The following is a 19,963-nucleotide window of genomic DNA, read 5'->3' as shown; positions in this document are numbered from 1 at the left end:
AGAGCTACAGGAGTGTAAAAATACAGGTGACAAAGGGATTAATGAGTCAATGTTGTGCATTCCACTGTTTGTTTAGGTATATCAGTACTGCCTAGCTCCCACCTCAGATACCTAAATCCTTTTGTGCTGATTGGGGTTTGTGTTGTAGTTGCCCATCTGTGAAACAGGGATAAATGAACTTCCCTGCTTTAGGAACAGAGTTTGTTGTTGATGAGGAGCAATTAATCTTCCTTGTTATGTGACTGAAGGGTCAGTAACTGTTCAGATGCACTATGTTGGGAAGAATCCGCTTTTCAGAAAGAAATCAATGCTTAATTTAAAACCTCATTTCCTATAGCTACAACTTTCTCTTGGGTATTGTTTATGACATGGTTTTTAGTTGGTGATGTCATGAAGTCCTTGTAATTTGAATCTTGATGGGTTTATCTGGTATCTGTTCTGTTTCTCATTCTGCTTTGTTCTCGTTCCATAAAAAGCCCTCCCTGCTTGGTGCAGGTGAGTCATGAATGAATGCAGAGAAGGCTTTAAATGGGGTACATGCAAGTTTGTAACAAGTAGCATAATGAGAAGGTTGTAACTTCTATTCTTCCGAACCTGCGCCTCCTAAGGAATAGGACACCTTTCCATATTCTCGTCCTGACAATGAATAAAACCTATATCACAGAATCATTAGGGTTGGAAGGGACCTCTGGAGATCATCCAGTTCAAAACCCCTGCCAAGGCAGGGCCACCTAGAGCAGGTTACACAGGAACGCGTCCAGGCAGGTTTGGAATGTCTCCAGGATGTATTTCTTTGTGGATTTAGTCTCTTTTGTATTTTCAAGTGGTTTATCGGAGTTCCGAGCAAGTCTGTGGTAGGACCCACGTGAGATCCCCTTTTTACCAAACCTTTGGCTTAACAACAAGGCCATTGTCTTCCTCTGGTCAGAGAGAGAAACGTGCTGTTACAGTCAGGTACACAACAGTGTGTTCACAGCCATGGGAATGTGGGATGGGAGGGACTCGAAGGAGTGAAGCAGTCCATCCTTCTGTGGGGTCAGGTATGCCACCCTCCTCCTAAATGGATGTTTATCAATTACTTAAAGTTTGCCAACAGTGAAGTCACTTCTATCACCCAAAGCAGTATAGTTTATTGTGACCATTACTATTGGAAAGCATTTTCTTGATGCACTTTTGAGCCTCTTGCTTCTAATTCTGTCACTATAAGCATGAAGAACAGTTTCTTCCTTTCCACTCCAAAAACCTTTTATGTGCTTGAAGACTGCTGGTTGTCAGGCCCCAGCCAGCCCTCTCCTCTTCAGCATATACAAGCTCAAATCCTTTACTGTTTTCCTTAAAGGTTGTGTTTTTCTAAAGCTGAGTGTCTTGTGCTTTTCCTACTTTGTTTTTGCTAACTGGGTCCACATCTGTATTGAGGTGTGATGCTTGTGTGGATGCAGTGCTCCAGCCGAGGGCTTGGTAATGCTGAGTGCAGAGTAGGAGGACTTCTGCAGGTATCTCTCAGGTTATTTTTCCATTTCTGCATCTCAGCATGATGATCACTTTTTCTAAAAGAGCTTGTGTTAGGTAATGGTGTTATGTTGGTTGTAACTCTTCTCCCACTCTGCTGGTGTCGGTGCTTTTTCTGTCCTGTGTTTGATCTGCAGACAGCTCCTGCCCAGAACCTTGTACTTGTTCCTGCTGACATCAAGTGACTCATTTTTGAGCCTGATTTAACCTCCAGAGATGGCTGGAGAAAATGCAGTTCTCTATACAACTTGGTTTTGATTCTGCCTGGGAATATTACCCATTTCCTTGCTTTCCTGATGTTTAATTAAGCCTCCAGAAAAACTTACAGGAGAAAAGTTGAACTGATGGGACTATAATCCTCATTTCTTCCTTCTTCAGTCTCCTGTTTAACTGTTAGGCACCATGTTTGCCTTTTGCAGGCTCTCTGTCCTCATCTGTTCTTCAGGACTCTTCCAAGATAACTGGTTATAGTTCTAAGATTCATTGTAGGGTTTTGAAATGACTGAAGGAAATTCAAGAGCTTGTTTGTCTGTCTTCTCTTCTAACCTTAATCAAGACTGAGATCTTGCCCATTTTGTTGCTGGTAGTAATGTTGCTAGCATCTGCGCGCAGTTGGCTTTAGTCATGGAAAAGAAGGATTAAACACTTTGTGCTATATTTGTAAGCAGAATAAAATACATTTTGATTTCCATTTAGAGCAGTCCGTGCAGTGACAGGTTTCAGACTCAGTACTGAAACAACTTTATTCTAAAACAGATTTAACTAGGTTGATTTCTTTTTATATGCGTGTTTATGAGTGAAATCATTAGACTGGAAATGTAGCCAGAAGGTAGAATTTGTATCAGATTTTTGCAGTTAATAGCTGCCAGAGTTTCTCAGGTTAGTGGCTTGCTTTTGGTTTGGCTTTGTGAATTAAGGTCTGGCTCTGATTTCAGTAGCTGATCTCTAGGGCTGTTAGGAAGAAGGTTAACTTCAGCAGAACTGGAAGCCTTACTACAGAAAGAGAACTGGCCAGTGTCTCTTAAAATCCTGCAAAGAGCACTATTGTGAGATGCCACTGTTTGTGTAAGAAAAAAGACTTGGGTTTGGGGAAAAAGCAAGGAAAGATGATTGTTGGATCAGGTTGGAAATTCTGCTTGGAAAAACACAGCTCCATTGAGCAGTCTGTCAGTGAGGGCTTGATGGTCAGACAAATTCTTGTCATCCGAATGGATGAGGCAAACTTGATGTAGTGGTGAGACATCGATACAGATGTTTTTGTAGCTTTAGGAAGCAAAATGCTAACTCTCTGTTTTTCCTTTTAGGCATTCTCCATCATAAATATCCTATTCAGAACTAAATCCAAATCTGCACTCCCCGGATCTCCTAAAGGTACAGGAAACTTACTTAAAACATTAAAGTTTCTTACCTTTTATTTGCATCATATTAAATAAACCACAAGTTGTGGTAAAACATGATTATCCACAGGAAGTGTCTGGTTTTTGTTTGATCCTCTGGCTTCTATCTGCAACACCTTTGAGAATTATAACGCAAAAAAGCCCCAAGAGAACTTTTATCTGACAATGCTGGATTCTTGCTTTTACACAGGAAGATTTTACTTTTGGCTGAGTGGACTGAGGCTATGTTCACGTCTTTGTGCATTTCTTTGCTTGCCTTTTGGTTACCTTAATGACTTCCAAACTTTGTATTTTAATGTATTCAACATTTCTGGGAATGTTCCAGGCAATGCTGTGCCAAAAGAAAATAGAAATCTAAAAACTGGAGTGGGGAACAGTGCTCTGTCATCTGAAAATCCATCTCTCTGAGGTTGTTACCCTCCATAGCTCATTGAGTTGTTTGATGCAGTCATTACCATCATGAGGATAATGCTCTAGTGCAACACTGTCTCAATAAAATTTAAAATATTAACATCTGAGTTAGCAAAAAGTAAGTGTGGGAAGGTGGGAAAGGAGCAGGTTTTGTGATTAGTTGCTGGCTAAGACGGTGTGAGTAGAACATTTGTTTGTTCACCTACCTTTTGATGTTTGTGAGTGGTTTTAAGTTCCAACCATTCTTTGAGGGTAGTATAGGGGCCACTTACTTGTACTAGTATTTGTCTTGTTAAGTTTGAATTAGCTAACCCCAATTACATGGAAAACCACCCAAAGTTCTGGCATCTCTGTTTCTCTATACCCACTGAAACAGCCTTTATAAGTTGTTAGGCTCAGCTTTCTAGATTATGGTCCACTTTTCTTGGATAGTTAAGATTTTGTAAGGTAGAAGGCATATTACTTCATTAAAAGCACTATAAACCCAAAATAGAATCCCCAAACGACCTATACTTAAATGTGCAAGGATGGACTGTTCTTGTGTTCTAATGAAACACTTCACACAAGTCAACTATAGTGCAATAAACTTCACAGGTAGCTGAAAAAATACAAACATAATTCCTGTTTGTCTTGTCAGCCTGTTCTTTGAAGATGTTTGTTAAAGTATGAGCTGAATGTTTTGAAAAAGAAAACATATATTTGTGTATATAAACTTACAAGGTATAATCTTGTAAGTTACTATGTGGTGTGTAAAATTGGCAGAAATTTGTAAAGTGGAATCTCAGCAATTCACAAGATGCTTTTAATGCCTACTCTGTTTTGGTTCCTCCTGATTTCAATCTAACATAATCTGAAATAGTTCTGAATTGCTGATGACTTACAGGATGGAGGTTCCAACTTCTGATATGAATATAAAAACATGTGAGATTGGTGAAGGAGAGAGAAACACGATGATGATGATGTAGCAGCAATTTATGTAGAAATGATGTAGCAATTTATGAAGAAAAAAGCATTATATTTGCTTAGGTTAAAAATGATACCTTCATTGGGGAAGTTTTACTTTCATTGCAGTTTGACTCTTTCCCTGACAAAAAATTTCTCTTCAGCTGTGCATGGCCACATACTCAGCTAGTTGAATGTCTTGGGGACAAAACTTGAACAGCAGTGTGTTCTACAGGTTTCAGATTAATATTTCAAGTAAAGATGCAGCTTACCAATTCCCTACAACTTTCTTTTGGTTAGGCATTGCAGCTTATCTTTCCTCCACCTTTAGAAACAGTCATAGAAAGGAGTACTCCCAAGATCTTCTGGAGTACGTCTTTTCTGTCGTGATAAATTAATGGCTCCAGAGGCCACATATTTATACAGTAATTTTGGTTATCAAATCATGGTTACATTTCTAATTGCAAAGCATTTTGCAAAGAAAGATGGGTGGGATTGTTACTATCTTACAGATGCATGAAGTGAGCTGAGCTTAAACTCTTCATACTTGGTTCCTTGTGAGGTTGGAAGTCTTTTGGATTCCTGGAAGGTACCTGGGGACTGACCTCTTCAGTTTGATGAAGGGCTGGGGAGTGCACGTGGTGGGTTCCAGCGAGGTGTGCTTCAAACACTTTCCTGGGTCGTTCCTTGTCTGTTTAGATGTGACCAAGCAGCCAGACTGCTGAAGAAGTGGGGTGATTGGTCTCTATGTTGAGAATAAGGAGATTATGAGCTATGGATGTGTCTGTAGCAATGTTTTCTGGGCTGGTCATCTAATGTGCATTGCTGAAGTCTGTTAGAAATTGGATCAATTTCCAAAACCTTATTGTTTCAAGCACTAGGATGTGACCTCAAGTCTCCACAGATTTTTGTGACTAACAGCTGACTTGTCTATCCTGAATATTACTCTAACCAGAGGTGTTTAAAGAAAAGCTTTTCCAGGCTGGACATTGATGGCTGTAACTCTTGATGGAGAGAGAGCTGAGTAGAGAGGGGTCTGAGCTGTACCGCTGTGAGGTTCCGTAGTGATCTGCCATAAATATAGAAAGTGAACTAACAATATCCTTGTCAGGGACTTCCCTTCTTGGGGGAGAAAACGTACTAGGGATTGGTGTGCTGTTCTCTGCATTGTATGACTAGAAAACCACTTTAATGTATGCATTTTTGAGCAGAAATTCCATGTTCTCTGGCAGGCAGTTTTCAGAAAAGAATTTCAGACTTCCTTTCCAGCCTGATCCTGAAGTTACTGGCTTCAAAACAAAAACTTTTGGTGTCGTCTTCTCAAAACATGTGGGTTAGAAGCTGTTTAACTTCAGTTACTTTGAAGGGCATTGCAGTTCAGCAGGAAAGGGAAATTAGCTTTTATTTTATTGCACAGGAAGACTTTATAGTCTTTTCCAGGCAATTATTATTGTTGTATTATGTTTGAAATTTTTCAGTGTTTCTAGTGATGCTCCTGGGAATGAAACTTGGTGATTATAAAATTATTACCCTGGAGTCTTATTCTACATCCCTCTCATCTTTGCCTTACAACTTCTTGGAGTTCCTTTAGATTGACTCCCTAATACTGTTTTCACAGTTACAATGCACCCAGTGTGTAATTTCTGCAAATTTAGTAGTCAAATAGCAGATTTGTTTTGAGTATAATCTACATAGAGGTCTTCTGAACAAATGAGATCTGAACTGATTTTGCGCTCTAGTACAGAGTTACCGAAGCAGTAGTAGGAGAAGCCTCACGTTTATGATGTTTTTTCAAAGTAAAAATATTCTAGATGGTAGATCTGTTGGTGTATCTGTTGTTTCCCTATAGCTTCTTTCCTCTTAAGTAAATAAATACATCAATCTTTGTATCCATGAATGCATTAGCCTAGGTTCTCCTCTTAGGTTTGTTTTGTCAGTAACTAACTAAAAACTTCACTCTGACTCATTGCTGCTCCTCTTACATTTGGAAGTCCATTCACAGGTTCAGAATTTGAAGCTTACAGAGCACTAGTGGAGTTGTGTTGCTACTAATAGCTCCCTGGTGGTATCTGGAGCAGTGATTTCTTCTTTTCATCTACAAATTATGAGAGAATAAACCTTTGTTTGCAGCCCCAGTAAAACCTGTCAGTGACCTGTGTGTGTGTGTGCACGTGTGTGTGTGTTTGTGTGTGAAATGTATTTAATTGGCTGTAAAATTTATTTTTAATAAATAAATTGATATGTGGATCGTAAGCAGATATGGGCAGCTGAGCTCTGGCAGCCTTCAAAACAGCAACCTGTTAGTGTATATTTAGGTATAACTGTGTGAGCAGGAAGATACTGTTGCATCCATGTGGAAGAGAAATCCAACACTAATTTGTTGGTGGAGGAAGGACCTATCCCAGTGCTTCATGTTGACTGGTGCAAGTTCATGGCTTGGAGGTGTTTTTTCTTAAATGAACATAGATGCCTATGAGCAATTCCAGCACTTGCTCGTGGTGTTGCAAGGCCAAATAAATCTGAATTGATGCTTGAACTGTCACTGAGACATGTTCTGACTTAAATTGAAGTAACCTTCAAACACACATGTAGTTCATAAAACTTATGAACCTTGCACCTTTGCTTTTTCCAGTCGTAGCTACTTCAGCATTTTCTGCTGGACATCAGTTGTGCTCCCCTCAGAAATGGCTGGGCATTCTTCTTGGTCATCCTGGGGCAGGGGGAAGTATATGATTATAATAAAAGATTCATGCTCTAAATAGTTGTCTTGTAAAGACTGCATTTATTGCTTGCCATTCCAAGTTAAGAACTTTAACTTCAAGTGGTAGAATGCCTAAAATGTAATCTGTTCATGAAAGTTGCACTTTGTTTAGTATATAAGCTGTGGCTATCAGTTTAAGTACCCGGATTTGTGTTGTAAGTGGATTCAATGATAGAGAAAACAGATGGGTAGTTTTCTTAAATGAACAAGCATAAATAAAGCTTCTATACTACATTTATAAATGAAAGAAACTTAGACGATAGGATGTATAGGTTGAATATACTGTTAAAACTGGATGCATGACTTACTGCATACAAAATGGAAAGTGGATGCTTGATTGAACACTTCTTCCCCGTTTTGCTGATGGAGAAATAATTTCAAGAGATTGATAGCTAGAGAATGCTGAATATTTAGTATATTTTTTTTTTTCTTCATGTTTGCATTTTAGGTCAGCAATTCGGCTTCATCACACTGAGTTTGCCTGCATTCAAAGCTGTTTACCTACAGTAATTTGCTCTGGTTGGAAGTCAACATGTCTCAAGTTCAAATTCAGAATCCTTCTGCTGCCCTTGCAGGGAACCAAATATTGAATAAAAACCCATCTCTTTCACAGCCTTTGAGTATTCCTTCTACTACTAGTTCTTTGCCCTCTGAAAACGCAGGTAGACCTATCCAAAACTCTGCTTTACCCTCTGCATCAGTTACATCCACCAATGCAGCTGCAGGTAAGATCGAGTGTCTCTTAATAAGTTTCTGTATTCTTAGTGTTCATAGTTTGGCATGATATACGCCTGATGTCTTGCATCTACAAATACTTTAATATTTGCCCAAATGCAGTAGCTTGTAATGCTTTCTCCCTATTGAATGAAATCTGTTTGAGACAGATCAAGCATACTTTTCCATGAAGTACTAATAATCAGTTGAAGTGTTTGTAATAGTAAAGAAGATTTAACATTGTATAACACTAAATTTTTAAAACATTGCTATCCATCTTTTCTACAAGTGGCTTGTTTTAAATGTAAAAAATATGTTGTTTGAAATCGTTTTAGTTCTATTATCTTTAGTTCTTTTATGAGCAGTGTAGCGATAAATATATTGTGCCAATAAAATATAATAAAGCAAGTAAAAAGTAATAGATAAAAAGTAGATACTGGGGGAAAATAGAAGGAAAAAGAAATTAATGTACTTTTTGAAATTACACAAAGCAAGTAACCATGATGAATACTTAGAAGATTTGCTCCTTGAAATGTTCTACATAAAATGCAAGCTAAATGCAGGACAATCCTAACCTCATAATTACGGCTTGCATTAAAATGTTACATTTAATGATGCTGTCTTTTAGGCATGTGATTTGCTTGGAAATCCCAATCCAGCACGTCTTTTCTGAGAAGTGGTGTGTTGCAGACAACTAAATTCTAAGCCAATGAGATTTTTTTATTACTAAAAAATTGCAGTAGAGTTCGTAGCTACCTGTTCATTCATCTGATTTGTGTAATCTTTCAGCTCCTTCAAACATGGCAAACCCCAAAGAGAAAACCCCAATGTGTCTTGTGAATGAGTTAGCCCGTTTCAACAAGATTCAGCCTGAGTATAAGCTTTTGAGTGAGCAAGGTCCAGCTCATTCTAAGGTAAATAGTCACAGAAGTTTCTTATTGCTGTTTGTGCTCTTTCAGTTTCATAAGTGGAGAAGGGAAGTATATGTTTTTGGTGCAAGATAATACAGAATAATACAGAATAATAGAGAAGAATGGGAAGCTCACCAAAGTATTGATGGTAGGGAAGTGTGAAGCTGTCACATGTGTACTAAAAAGTTGGCTTCCCAAAGTCCATAGAGGTTGAACTCACCTGTTACCTAAAACTGCTTAGCTTTTTTGAAGAGTTATTTGTGTTAGCTCCATTATGAGATGCCTGGGTTTCATTAAATAAAGCAAGGTTTGTCCCTTGCACTCTTTACTAAAAAAAACAATGTATTAAACATAGATGATGTTTTACAGTCATTTTCTAGTACGATGTTAAGCTTTTATTCTACATCTTGCCTGTTCTGCAAATCTTCTGTTATTCCTGTGGTGCATTTTAATGTTTTGAGATTAATCCCACCAATCTTTAAAATATTAAAATGGTTTATTCGTCCAAATTATCTTGTGAGATGCAGGAAGTTTTAGGGCAGTTATGTTTCTTTAGGAAAAATGCTATGTAAGGTATTGTGGTTTTGTGTCTGTGTAGCTGGCAAGGTACAAATCTGTATTTGTTGATATGCCTGGATTAAATTTTAGTATTTAAGAGTTGTTCTATGTTGTGCACGTCTTAACTGAATGTTGCTTTGCTGTTGCTCTGGTTTAGTTGTAAATAAAATGAATCTTTCTATCCTAATTGCCTGATATTTGGGAAACAAGGATCTTGGTATATATTCTTTAATGCCTGAAGTACAGGATGATTGAACAGCTCTGAACATTCATCTGTTCTGGAACAGTTACTTTAAGAAAAGAATCTTTAGTTCTCATAAGAATGCCAAGGATAGATCAGCATGCACTGTTCATCCCATATCATGGCGTATCCTTTACAGTGTGTAAAAATCTTGGTAATATACAATTCCTCTGGTGTTCTGTTCCTATGTAGGGAGAGCTTGTCAGGAATACAGCAAATACACAAGCAGTTTGTGTTAGTTTAAAGAACACTGAAGGAAGGGAGTTTTAGCATTACTAACCTTTTAAATTCTTACTGAAGAGCTCTATTGTATGAGAAGTGAGGTCCAGGCATACGAGGAAAATCAGCCTGGGACGTGTCTGTCTAATCTGACATTGTCTCTTTAAGGTGTTACCTGGAACAGTGTTTGTTGTATGTTAGATTCCAGTAACTTGGAATTGAATAATATTAAGAACTAAAACCTTTCGTCCAAAATGTCAGTGTCAATGTGCAAAGGAGACAAGGTTTGCATTTAAAAAAGTATTGAAATAACATTCAGAGCAGCTGCTCACTTGTGTTTTCATTCTGATTGAAATTAAACTTCATTTAATTACCAGGGAGACCTTGGCTTGCTGTTGTCTGATTAATTTGTGAAAATATAGGGCAATATATATTCTTCCTTATCCCACATACTTAAAAAGTGCCACAGAGCTTTGCTTGGTAATCAAATAGGCTTGTGCTCACCTGTGGGCATGTAGAAGCTTTAATGCTGCAATGGGAACTTATCTTTCTCCAAACTCCTGAAAAATACAGTAAAAAAAACCCAACCAAAACACAGTATTAAAGCAAGAATTGAGTTATGTGCAATACAAAAGTTTGAATTTCAAGGTTGCTGTTCAGAGTAATGTTGGCATGCCAGCTGCCCACATAGTTGTCACTTCTATACACACAGTGTCTTTTGGTTTTTAGCCTGTATGATCTCATGCAGTATATGAAGGATAGTTGCTAGCTACAATTATTGTGAAATTCTTAGTTCAGAATCAGGAAAATCCTGTCTCTGTCCAAGGTGTTTAAAGTCTGGAGATGACATAGTACTGGAAAAAAGCTTTAATTATCATATTCTTAATTTTTGCATCACCAAAAGACTCACTGTTTTGTGTAAGAGGGTCTAGTAAGTTACGTGAATTCCAAAGCAGTTCATAATAAAACTCATGTTTTCTATTTTTGAGGTGTTTACAGTGCAACTGACCCTTGGGGACCAGCACTGGGAAGCTGAAGGAACTAGTATTAAAAAAGCGCAACATGCGGCAGCTGCCAAAGCTTTGGAAGGGACAAAATTCCCTAAGCCTACGGCTCGTCCATCTCGGAGTGAAGGCAAGAATCCAGGTAATGTGCCACAACAAACTGGTTTGAAAAAAAGTGCACAGAATACACCTTTCTGGTTTTGGTATGTATTTAAAAGTTGCATAAGGATGAATAAACCCAGCAATTCTGCATATTTAACAATGGCAGTTGTTAGGTTTTCTTGATTTAATCTTTGATAGTTGTAGGCGACATGATATAAATCATCACATTAACAAATGAATGTATAGGAGTTTTCCGTCAAGTCGTTCAGGCTTGAAGAACCCACTACTTAGCTTACTGCTTTGTATTGTAACACTTGGTGAAACCCTGGAAAAGATGATTATCCTCATCTTAAAAAAAACCCAAACCCTAAGTACAAACAAACCAACCAACCACACATGACAGATTCGGTCACAGCAAAGAATCATCTTTTGCATGGGCAGATGAATGTGTTTGGTAATTCTGATATGATGATTTAAGAGCTTGACAGTAAAGATTTCTTTGGAAATGTTTAGTTAAAAAAACCCCAACAACACAAACAAACAAACAAAATAAACCCAAACCCAATACAAACAAACAAACCAACCCAACAAAACCCCAACCTCTTAAATTTGTGTTGAGGGATTGGATCAGAACTTTGGAATTTGCTTCATTTGTACTTCTTTAAAGAGACATAGATGTTGATTTGTATAAAGGCATTTAAATTGTAGTTTGCTATGTTTAGGGAACTTCTTAGTTTACTGAGATTGCTTTCAAGAGATATTTAAAATGTAAAATTCAGTATGAACTAGCTTCACATCTCGGCTGCACATGAGATTGTCTTGGACTTTTTTTTTTCTACACCTGGGTTGGGGCAATCCCAGGCACAGCTACAGGTTGGGCGGAGAAGAGATTCAGAGCAGCCCTGCGGAGAAGGACTTGGGGGTGTTGGTTGATGAGAAGCTTAACATGAGCCAGCTTCAGTGTGCACTTGCAGCCCAGAAAGCCAACCATATCCTGGGCTGCATCAAAAGAAGCGTGACCAGCAGGTCAAAGGAGGTGATCCTGCCCCTCTACTCTGCTCTCATGAGACCTCACTTGGAGTGTTGTGTACAGTTCTGGTGTCCTCAACATAAAAAGGACATGGAGCTGTTGGAGCAAGTCCAGAGGAGGGCCACGAGGATGATAAGGGGGCTGGAGCACCTCCCGTATGAGGACAGGCTGAGGAATTTGGGGCTGTTCAGCCTGGAGAAGAGAAGGCTGCGTGGAGACCTCAGAGCAGCCTTCCAGTATCTGAAGGGGGCCTATAAGGATGCTGGGAGGCACACTTCCTTAGGGACTGTAGTGGTAGGACAAGGGGTAACGGATTCAAACTTAAACAGGGGAAGTTTAGATTAGATATAAGGAAGAAGTTCTTTACTGTAAGGGTGGTGAGGCACTGGCATGGGTTGCCCAAGGAAGTTGTGAATGCTCCATCCCTGGCAGTGTTCAAGGCCAGGTTGGGCACAGCCTTGGGCGACATGGTTTAGTGCGAGGTGTCCCTGCCCATGGCAGGGGGTTGGAACTAGACGATCTTAAGGTCCTTTCCAACCCTAACTATTCTATGATTCTACTCTTAGTAACTTGAATTCAAAGCTATTGGGGTAGCATTAGCATGTTCAGCAGAGATTCAAACCTTTAATCTTTTGTGCCAGTTGTGTTCTGATATTACCTAAATTCTTTCTTTAGAAACACTTTGTACGGTCAACAGTGAAAATATTAGAAGCTAGCAATTACTTGTTTTGTGTGTGAATCTGTCCCATAATTTCATTTTCTTTTTTTGGCAATTGCCCTACAACAAAGCGCTGTTATACTTGAGGACACATGGATTTTTGATCCAGTGAGGCCTATGATAGAAAAAAATGACCATTTACATGACTGTTCTTTCTCAAATGAGAATAGCCAGGGAGCCAGTTCTTCATCCATATGATATCTGCAGTGAGAGAAATGTTTATAGCCCTCGGTGGCAATATACCTTCCTTTTGAATAGGCCAGTTGCAATTTGAAAGTGAAGAATCATAAACCCCTTTGTTAGGTCATAAAGTACAAAGAGAAACATTTGATCATTCTTGGTAAACAACAGACACAAAGGGTATGTAGCATGTCTCTTAATTTAATTTAAATATAGTTTGGGGGAAAGAAGTTTTTGTTCTGCAGACCACGTTGTTAGATACCCTGTAAAAATCAATTAATTGGTAGCTTCACAACTTTAAAGCAAAACAAATAAAACAAGCCTCCAGCAAATTCACTTTTCTGTATCAGGATTGATCACAACTAATTCCAGACTGCTAATTTAATATGCATCAAATGGACTTTTTTCTTTGTGTTCATTAGCATTTCTATTCAGAATTCATTAATTTAAGATACTGCATGCGGCAAAACTTGGGCTTATTTTTCCCTGCTTTCAGACAGCATAAGAGTTTAGATTGTTTCAGTTCCTGTGACAGCTGGACAACTCTATATTCCTTTTTATTTAGACAGCGTAACCCCCACAGTGGAGTTAAATGCACTTTGCATGAAACTGGGAAAGAAACCTATGTACAAACCCATCGATCCTTACACGGGGATGAGATCCACTTACAACTATACTATGAGAGGTGGTACTTATCCTCCACGGTATGTATTGCTTAAGTTTTTGGGTTTGCAATCTCATTTCCACTCTCATCATCCGAGTGCTTCGATGCTATCTTCTCAAAAGTAGCTAAAAATAGCATGTCCCTTAAGGGGATATTCAGGTTGAAACACAGCCATCTTAAGAGGCCAAAGGTTCTGATAAGTACACCCCATTAATATCTGTAATTTGTCTTATTTAAGTTGGGTTTTTTTCTTTCACGGTAGGGCAAGAGGAGGAAAAAGGGAATTGAGCCAAAGGATGAAGCTTTTTTGAGGGCATTCAGATACAGCCAGCTACATGAAATGAATAGCCACATATTAGCTAAATATTTCTTGTATTTCCTTTCTATGTAAAAGCAAAAGTAAAGGAATCAGTTTGATGCTATTTCTAAAGCTATTTAAATGAAAGCTTCCATTTAAAGAATTTTATATGGACATAGGAATTGAGAATTCCAAACTTCCTGGCCTGCCAAGTCTATAAAAGCGTGGTTACATTGTCTTTCTCTGTTCTAGTTGGTTAAACAATTGTTCAAACCAAGAAATGTTGATATTTTGTTTCAGAAATCTCTCCCTAAAGTTTTTTATAGACTTTTAAGTCAAAATTTGGCTTTTTAAAACTTGGGCTTCAGTGCTGAGTCATGGTTACTAATATCTGAGAGATTCATCCACGTATAACTTATGTTTCTGTTTACTTTGTAGGCCAAACTATTTGCTTATTTAAATCCCTCTCTTTGCAGGTACTTTTACCCATTTCCTGTTGGGCCCTTACTTTATCAAGTTGAGCTTTCAATCGGAGGGCAGCAGTTTCACGGGAAAGGAAGAACAAGACAAGCTGCTAAACATGACGCAGCTGCAAAAGCACTGAAAGTTCTGCAGAATGAGCCCTTGCCTGAGAAACCAGAGGTGGGAATGAATCCTAGTGTTGTAAGCATAAACTACTCAGATAAACTGAGATACTGTTGTAGATTTTTTTTTTTTCCTTATTAAGAGGAAAATGACAGTTGTGAAATTTAGTTCTGTGTAGTAATATTGACCTACTTGTGACAATAGAAACAGTTTGATTTAAAAACATAAATTTCTATGAAACTAGAGTTCTTCTAAATGGATTTATGTTAATTCTTTTGCTGTCATTTTTCTACAGCAATGCTATAGACTTCTGTCAGATATGAGCACTGGAAGCATAGATAGGAACTAATTTCTTATCAGGTACAGATCACATACAACCTTCTGAAGAAGTGTGTAAATGGGGTGCTTGCATTCCTAGAAGTCACGCATGAGTTTGCTTCCTGGGCAAAATTCCTACATGATTTTTTTGAAAGAACCATGGAAGTTCTAGAAGAGAGGGAATTTCTAAAATTGGAAGTAGTAAATTTGTTCACACATTTTAATATGAATATAAGCAGCAAATTTTTGTCTCTCAATATATTTGTGGCTGTCCAGCACTTTCCATTCCAAGACCCTGTCACTGGGAGTTTTTTCATGCTTTTTTGTTAGGTTGCTTTAGGCAGAAGGTCTTGTGCACACACGAGTTACAGCTTCTGGGGCTGGCTGACTGCGTGCACCTCTCTCTAGGTGTTGGCTGACTGCTTTGGACAGAGACTACTACAAAAAGTATATTTAGTCTTTCCTTTATGGTCTCATTATACCTGAATTATGAGGGCATGATGTTAGAGCTAAGAGCAAGAGACCCATTGATGTACTCCATGCTGGCATCTAGATCATGTTGAGGAGGTGGGGGACATGCTATACAGACCTAGAAGCAAGAGAGACTAGGACACTGCCAGAGAGGTGAGGAGGAAGTGGAGGTCAGACTGGTAACTTACAATCCTGAGAACTTGCATGGATATAGTGTCTGGCTGTGTGCTGAGAAAGAAAGAACATGAATTAGGCAAGAAGGTAACAAGGGATCTCAGACTGGGAACAAAAAATAGCTGGGAACTACCAGGAATGGCAGAGCAAAAGGATTGAGGAAATGCGTTGTAAATCCAAGGGACTGAGTTTAAAACTTCCAAGTGTGTTTGTGGGAGGGAGTATTGCTCAGATAATTAAGCCAAAACACTGCATCTGATGGTTCAGGGAAGAGGCCTAGGAGGCATTGATGGTATTGCTTTGGGTAACAGAAAGCTCTCCTGGAGGAATGTGGATTATTGAATGATGGAGGGTACCAAGAGCCCAGGGATTACAAATGCTATTGGGAGAAGAGAATGATGCAGGGAATAAAAGCTGAAAGAGTGGAGATGAGTTCTGCACTGAGATCTAGAACTGGTGATAGGTGGAGTGTGGTCAAAGACAAGCTGGAAGCCTTCATGCAGGAGAGGTCAAGCCTGAGGGGGACCCCAAATTCTTGAGTATTGTTCTGTGCCAGTGATGTACAACATCATCTTTTTGCACTCACCCTTGTAAAAGATAACATGCCATCATCAGCCATTTTTTCATGTCAGATAGCAAAGTTCCACGTACTGGACCCAAGCAGTCCAACTGTGAGGAACATAATAGGATCACATGTGACTGAATTCTCTTCACTGTTTCAGAAATGCTTCTGTACAAATGACTTTCTGAATAGTTGTAGAGTTGTGTTTAAAGTTGAGTAATGTGAGGTCTTCAGAACAAACACTGCAATTGTCTTTATATGACCACGTATCCTTTCCTGTAGGATGTCTACTTCAGTGTAAGGGGTGTAAAGCAGGAGGAAAAGGAAGAAAACCTATAGAGTCTCTCTCTTTTGTAAGGACATCATAAGGGAAACACTATTGCAAATGATGCAGGACATTGGAAGAAGGGAGAATTACTTCATGAAGAAACCAGTTGCAAGCTCACTGGGAACTGAATGCTGTCTTGACCCTGCTATATATATGCTGGGCATTTCACTTACACTTTCATGAGAAACATGCATTTATCATTTTACTTTTCTATTTGTTTAACTTGTCTACAAAAAGAACAGTAAGAACTGCAGTTATGCTTAAGGAGAGCAGTCCTTTGAACAGAGAGTACAGTCTGTACTGGGATAAATCAGGTCTTAAATGGCTTTCAAATATTGTAGTTTTAGAAATGTCTGAGGGAATTGCTGATTTTGTAACAGCATTTTGCACTAGAAAAGATGAAGATAATATAAGGAAGATTCTAACACAGAGCGAGCACGGTTCATTCTTGCATTCAGTGGGGCAAGGTCCTTGAAGGATACAGTAGTGTCAGATCATAAGAGATGCTATTATAAGGGGCATATACAGAGGAGGCAAATTAGGATTTCAGAAGCAGACATAATCCTTGATGCTTCCTACCTGTCAGTTGATGTTGCCAGTAATTTTCCTTTTAAATCTACTTACTTTTGTGTACCCCATTTGTGTGTGTGTGAACAGAATATGCTTAAGCTTGAACTCTTGTATTTAGGGCAGTAATTTTTTTCTTTTTATTTATTTTATTCTTATTTTACAGATTTTTGTATTTACAGGATTTTACTCTTGTATTTTCAAAATAGGAACTACTCAGTGCTTAATAATGGTTGGACTCAATGATCTTAAAGGTCTTTTCCAACCTAAATGATTTTATGATTCTAAGAAGAAACCATTGAATAAAATGATTAGACTTTATGATAATGTGACCTTTTCCCACACCTTCTCAGACTGCAAATCTAGAAGCAAGTGGCAGGAAAAAAATGAGTAATATTAGCTCTCAACTGGACAAAGCCCTGCCTGAAAACTCCAATTTAGTTTAAAAGTTTGCTCTGCTTTGAGAGGGAGGCTGTTGTAAGAGATCTCCAAAAGACCCTTCCAACCTCAGTTAGTCTGATTGAAGATACACTGACAAAGTTGCAGAACAGGGTTACTTTGCATATTCAAAGACAGAGATGATAAAGCATCGATTTTAACACTTAGAAAACATAGAAAGCTATGCTTTCTAGCACAATTCTTAGTCAAAAATTCTAACCTTAGCCTGAAAATACTAAAACTAGAATTGCTTCTTTGTGTTTTGCAAACTTATTTGGTAAATTTTAGCTGCTCTTTATACCCTTAACATGGAAGAAAGCAGTCACACTGACTGCTGTGTTGATATCAGTGTAGTTCTCATCAGCAACTGTACTGGTTTTCATAATTTGCTTATAAGCAGTCTTTGAGGAAGTGCATGTTGAAGGCGTTCCTAGAAGGGCAAATCCCTCTTGAAAGAGTATATTACTTCTGCAGCTTGCTTGGGAGTTGTTGAATCTATTGCTTTGTTTCCTTTGGGACTTTTTTTTTTTTTTTTTAACTTGTTAGAGATGGATTTGAACAATTTGGTTAGAGCTGAGTCTGGTAAATGCTTATAGCTGTGGTCTTGTTCTAATTTAGTCCTTGGTGAGTTTAGTCTATGCACACATGCAAACTACTTTGAAAGCAAACTTTATAGGTCATCTGGCTTGAGGTGTGCAGGGAAAGAGAAAGAGGGAGAGCGTGTGTGTATAGTTAGCTTTGATTTATAAAATAAACTGATCCAGAACTCAAGTAGAGACCTCCAAAGTAGAGGTCTCTACTAAAATAATTGGTAAAATAGCAAAGGTCTGTTAATTGTTACTTTGCTATCGATTTACTCTTTTTAGATAGAGGTATTGAAGAAAAGTACAATGTTTAACACCGTGTGAACAGAATTGGAATATGTCAAGAATACATACTGTAATATAGCAAAGCATTCCATACTATTTATTTGTATTCTTTTGAAAGGATATTAAATGGGAAAAATCTAATCCCATAAAAGAAGTCCTTGTCACCTTTGCAAGGAAAAAACATGGCACTTGAAAAACTAGGATATATCTGAAATTAGAAGGAGGGGAAAAATACTTGTAATTCAAGTAATTGTGCTAATGTTTTGACAGTAAGGGTAATGACAGATTATTCCTAGAGCTGCTAGTGGTAAAGTTGCTGCAACACCTAGACCGTAATAAGACCTTAGTAGTTCACATATTTTTTTCCAGGTATATGATGCTATTCCTTTTGAACTTACCAATTGCATTTGAAATAGGTTTTAGAATATGATGCTCAAGACTTTTGACTCCTGTATTCAGTCTTGGTTTTCCCAATTTTTACCTGCGTCGTTCCTTCTGCTGAGGTATAGTATGGTTCCTCTAGTGTAGGTTTTGCCTCCTCGTTTCTCATGCAGTCACAGTGCATCTACCGTGCTCCCATGGGAGTGGTGCCATCGTGTGGTCTCAGTTTTCACAGACCTGAAGATTGCCCTAAGTACACCTCCACGTCGAGGTTGGAGACTGGATGTAGTAGTGGGATCAGAAGTATTAGATGTTATCTTTGTAAAAGGACGTTGGGCTATATGCGCTCTTCTGAAATGGCTGCAACTCGAACTGAAATACAAGGTCAACCCATAAGTACAGTGTAAAATCTGATGGGACAGTGGGAGAAGTGAAAACCACAGATTGATTTTACTAGTATTTCTTTCTGAGATGGGAAGAGGCTGCTTCAAGTGGTGGGGGGGATAAAAAAAAATCCTTCATGTTTTAATCTAAGTTGTTAGTAACAGACATTGGGGATCCTTGTTACCATCAAAACTAGTTTCAATCAATGAGAGCTCTCTGGCATATTTCTGCTGCTCCAATAAAATATTTCAATAATTTTTGTCACCTGGTTGCATAACTAGTGTTGTGGCATGATATAATTGGTGAAATTGTTGCTGTTCATCTTTATCATAATCTTTCCAGTATCACTGCTGGACACTTAGTCTTAAAATTTCTCTGTTGCTGTTACCATGCCTCTTAGTTCATGTTGATCCCAATATCAGTGAAGACATTTTTGGGATCACAATCAAAATTTTACCTGGAGGTACATAGAAGTGCCTGTAGGTAAGCTTCAGCTGGCACTGCTGTCCTCCTAGCAGGTGTAAGTTTCAGAGACGTACATTTGATTTAAGGCAAGTTCCTGATAGTGTGTTCTTCAGATGAGAAAACAGTCTGTAGATGAAGCACTTGCAAGGGAGCATATTAAAGACAGGACGATGCCAGATTCTAATTAGCCATCCTTTATTCACATTGGTCCCATTCTCAGAATTCTTTATTTTTCCTGCCCTTTCTCTTATCTGATACTGTCTTAGTGCTTTTGGTACAAATGTCCAATCAGTATATGAAAATTGCATTTCATAAAGGTACTTCCATTTGGAAATCAGTTCATTTAACACTTCAGTTTGTTTTTTCTATAAATAGATTTTTATATTGGCCCTTATGCCATTTGTTCTTTCCTGTAACGAGCACATGAAAATATGAAGGTTTGCTAGCTTTTACACATACACCTTAAATGAGCTTCCTAAGTTTCAATTCCGTAGTATGTGTGCTGCATTTCTACACATTCACGTAAAATGGCAGTCAAGGTTAGACTACTTAAAATTTTTGACAGCTCAGTAAACTGGTTGGATGGATAAAATTCAATTTAATAGGATCTTTATTTTAAATAGAGTATGCTTCTTTTAGGTTAACGGAAAAGAACCAGATGATGAAAATCTCAATAAATCTGAAATAAGCCAAGTTTTTGAGATTGCACTTAAAAGGAACTTGCCTGTGAATTTTGAGGTATGTTTATTTTACAAGCTCTAG

General features: G+C 38.3%; 1 protein-coding gene across 9 annotated transcripts in view; it reads left to right on the top strand.

The window, feature by feature from the left end:
- STAU1 (staufen double-stranded RNA binding protein 1) overlaps positions 1-19,963 on the top strand; it is a 31,992-nt gene that overhangs the window by 3,165 nt on the left and 8,864 nt on the right. For 3 of the 9 annotated variants that reach the window (XM_030502560.1, XM_030502558.1, XM_030502566.1), the window contains exons 2-8: positions 2,814-2,880; positions 7,469-7,745; positions 8,524-8,648; positions 10,653-10,809; positions 13,263-13,401; positions 14,136-14,301; positions 19,841-19,939. In XM_030502560.1, the coding sequence (XP_030358420.1) occupies positions 7,553-7,745; positions 8,524-8,648; positions 10,653-10,809; positions 13,263-13,401; positions 14,136-14,301; positions 19,841-19,939 (879 nt within the window). In that variant the 5' untranslated portion in view covers positions 2,814-2,880; positions 7,469-7,552. The remainder of the gene's footprint in view (positions 1-2,813; positions 2,881-7,468; positions 7,746-8,523; positions 8,649-10,652; positions 10,810-13,262; positions 13,402-14,135; positions 14,302-19,840; positions 19,940-19,963) is intronic. The other 6 variants (XM_030502561.2, XM_030502559.1, XM_030502564.1 and 3 more) reach the window with 3 other exon arrangements.

Source organism: Strigops habroptila, chromosome 13 (genome assembly GCF_004027225.2).
Source record: "Strigops habroptila isolate Jane chromosome 13, bStrHab1.2.pri, whole genome shotgun sequence".
In the NCBI taxonomy this organism is placed as follows: Eukaryota; Metazoa; Chordata; class Aves; order Psittaciformes; family Psittacidae; genus Strigops; species Strigops habroptila.
The sequence above is the reverse complement of the archived record's forward strand: the minus strand, read 5'-3'. Positions and strand labels throughout refer to the sequence as shown.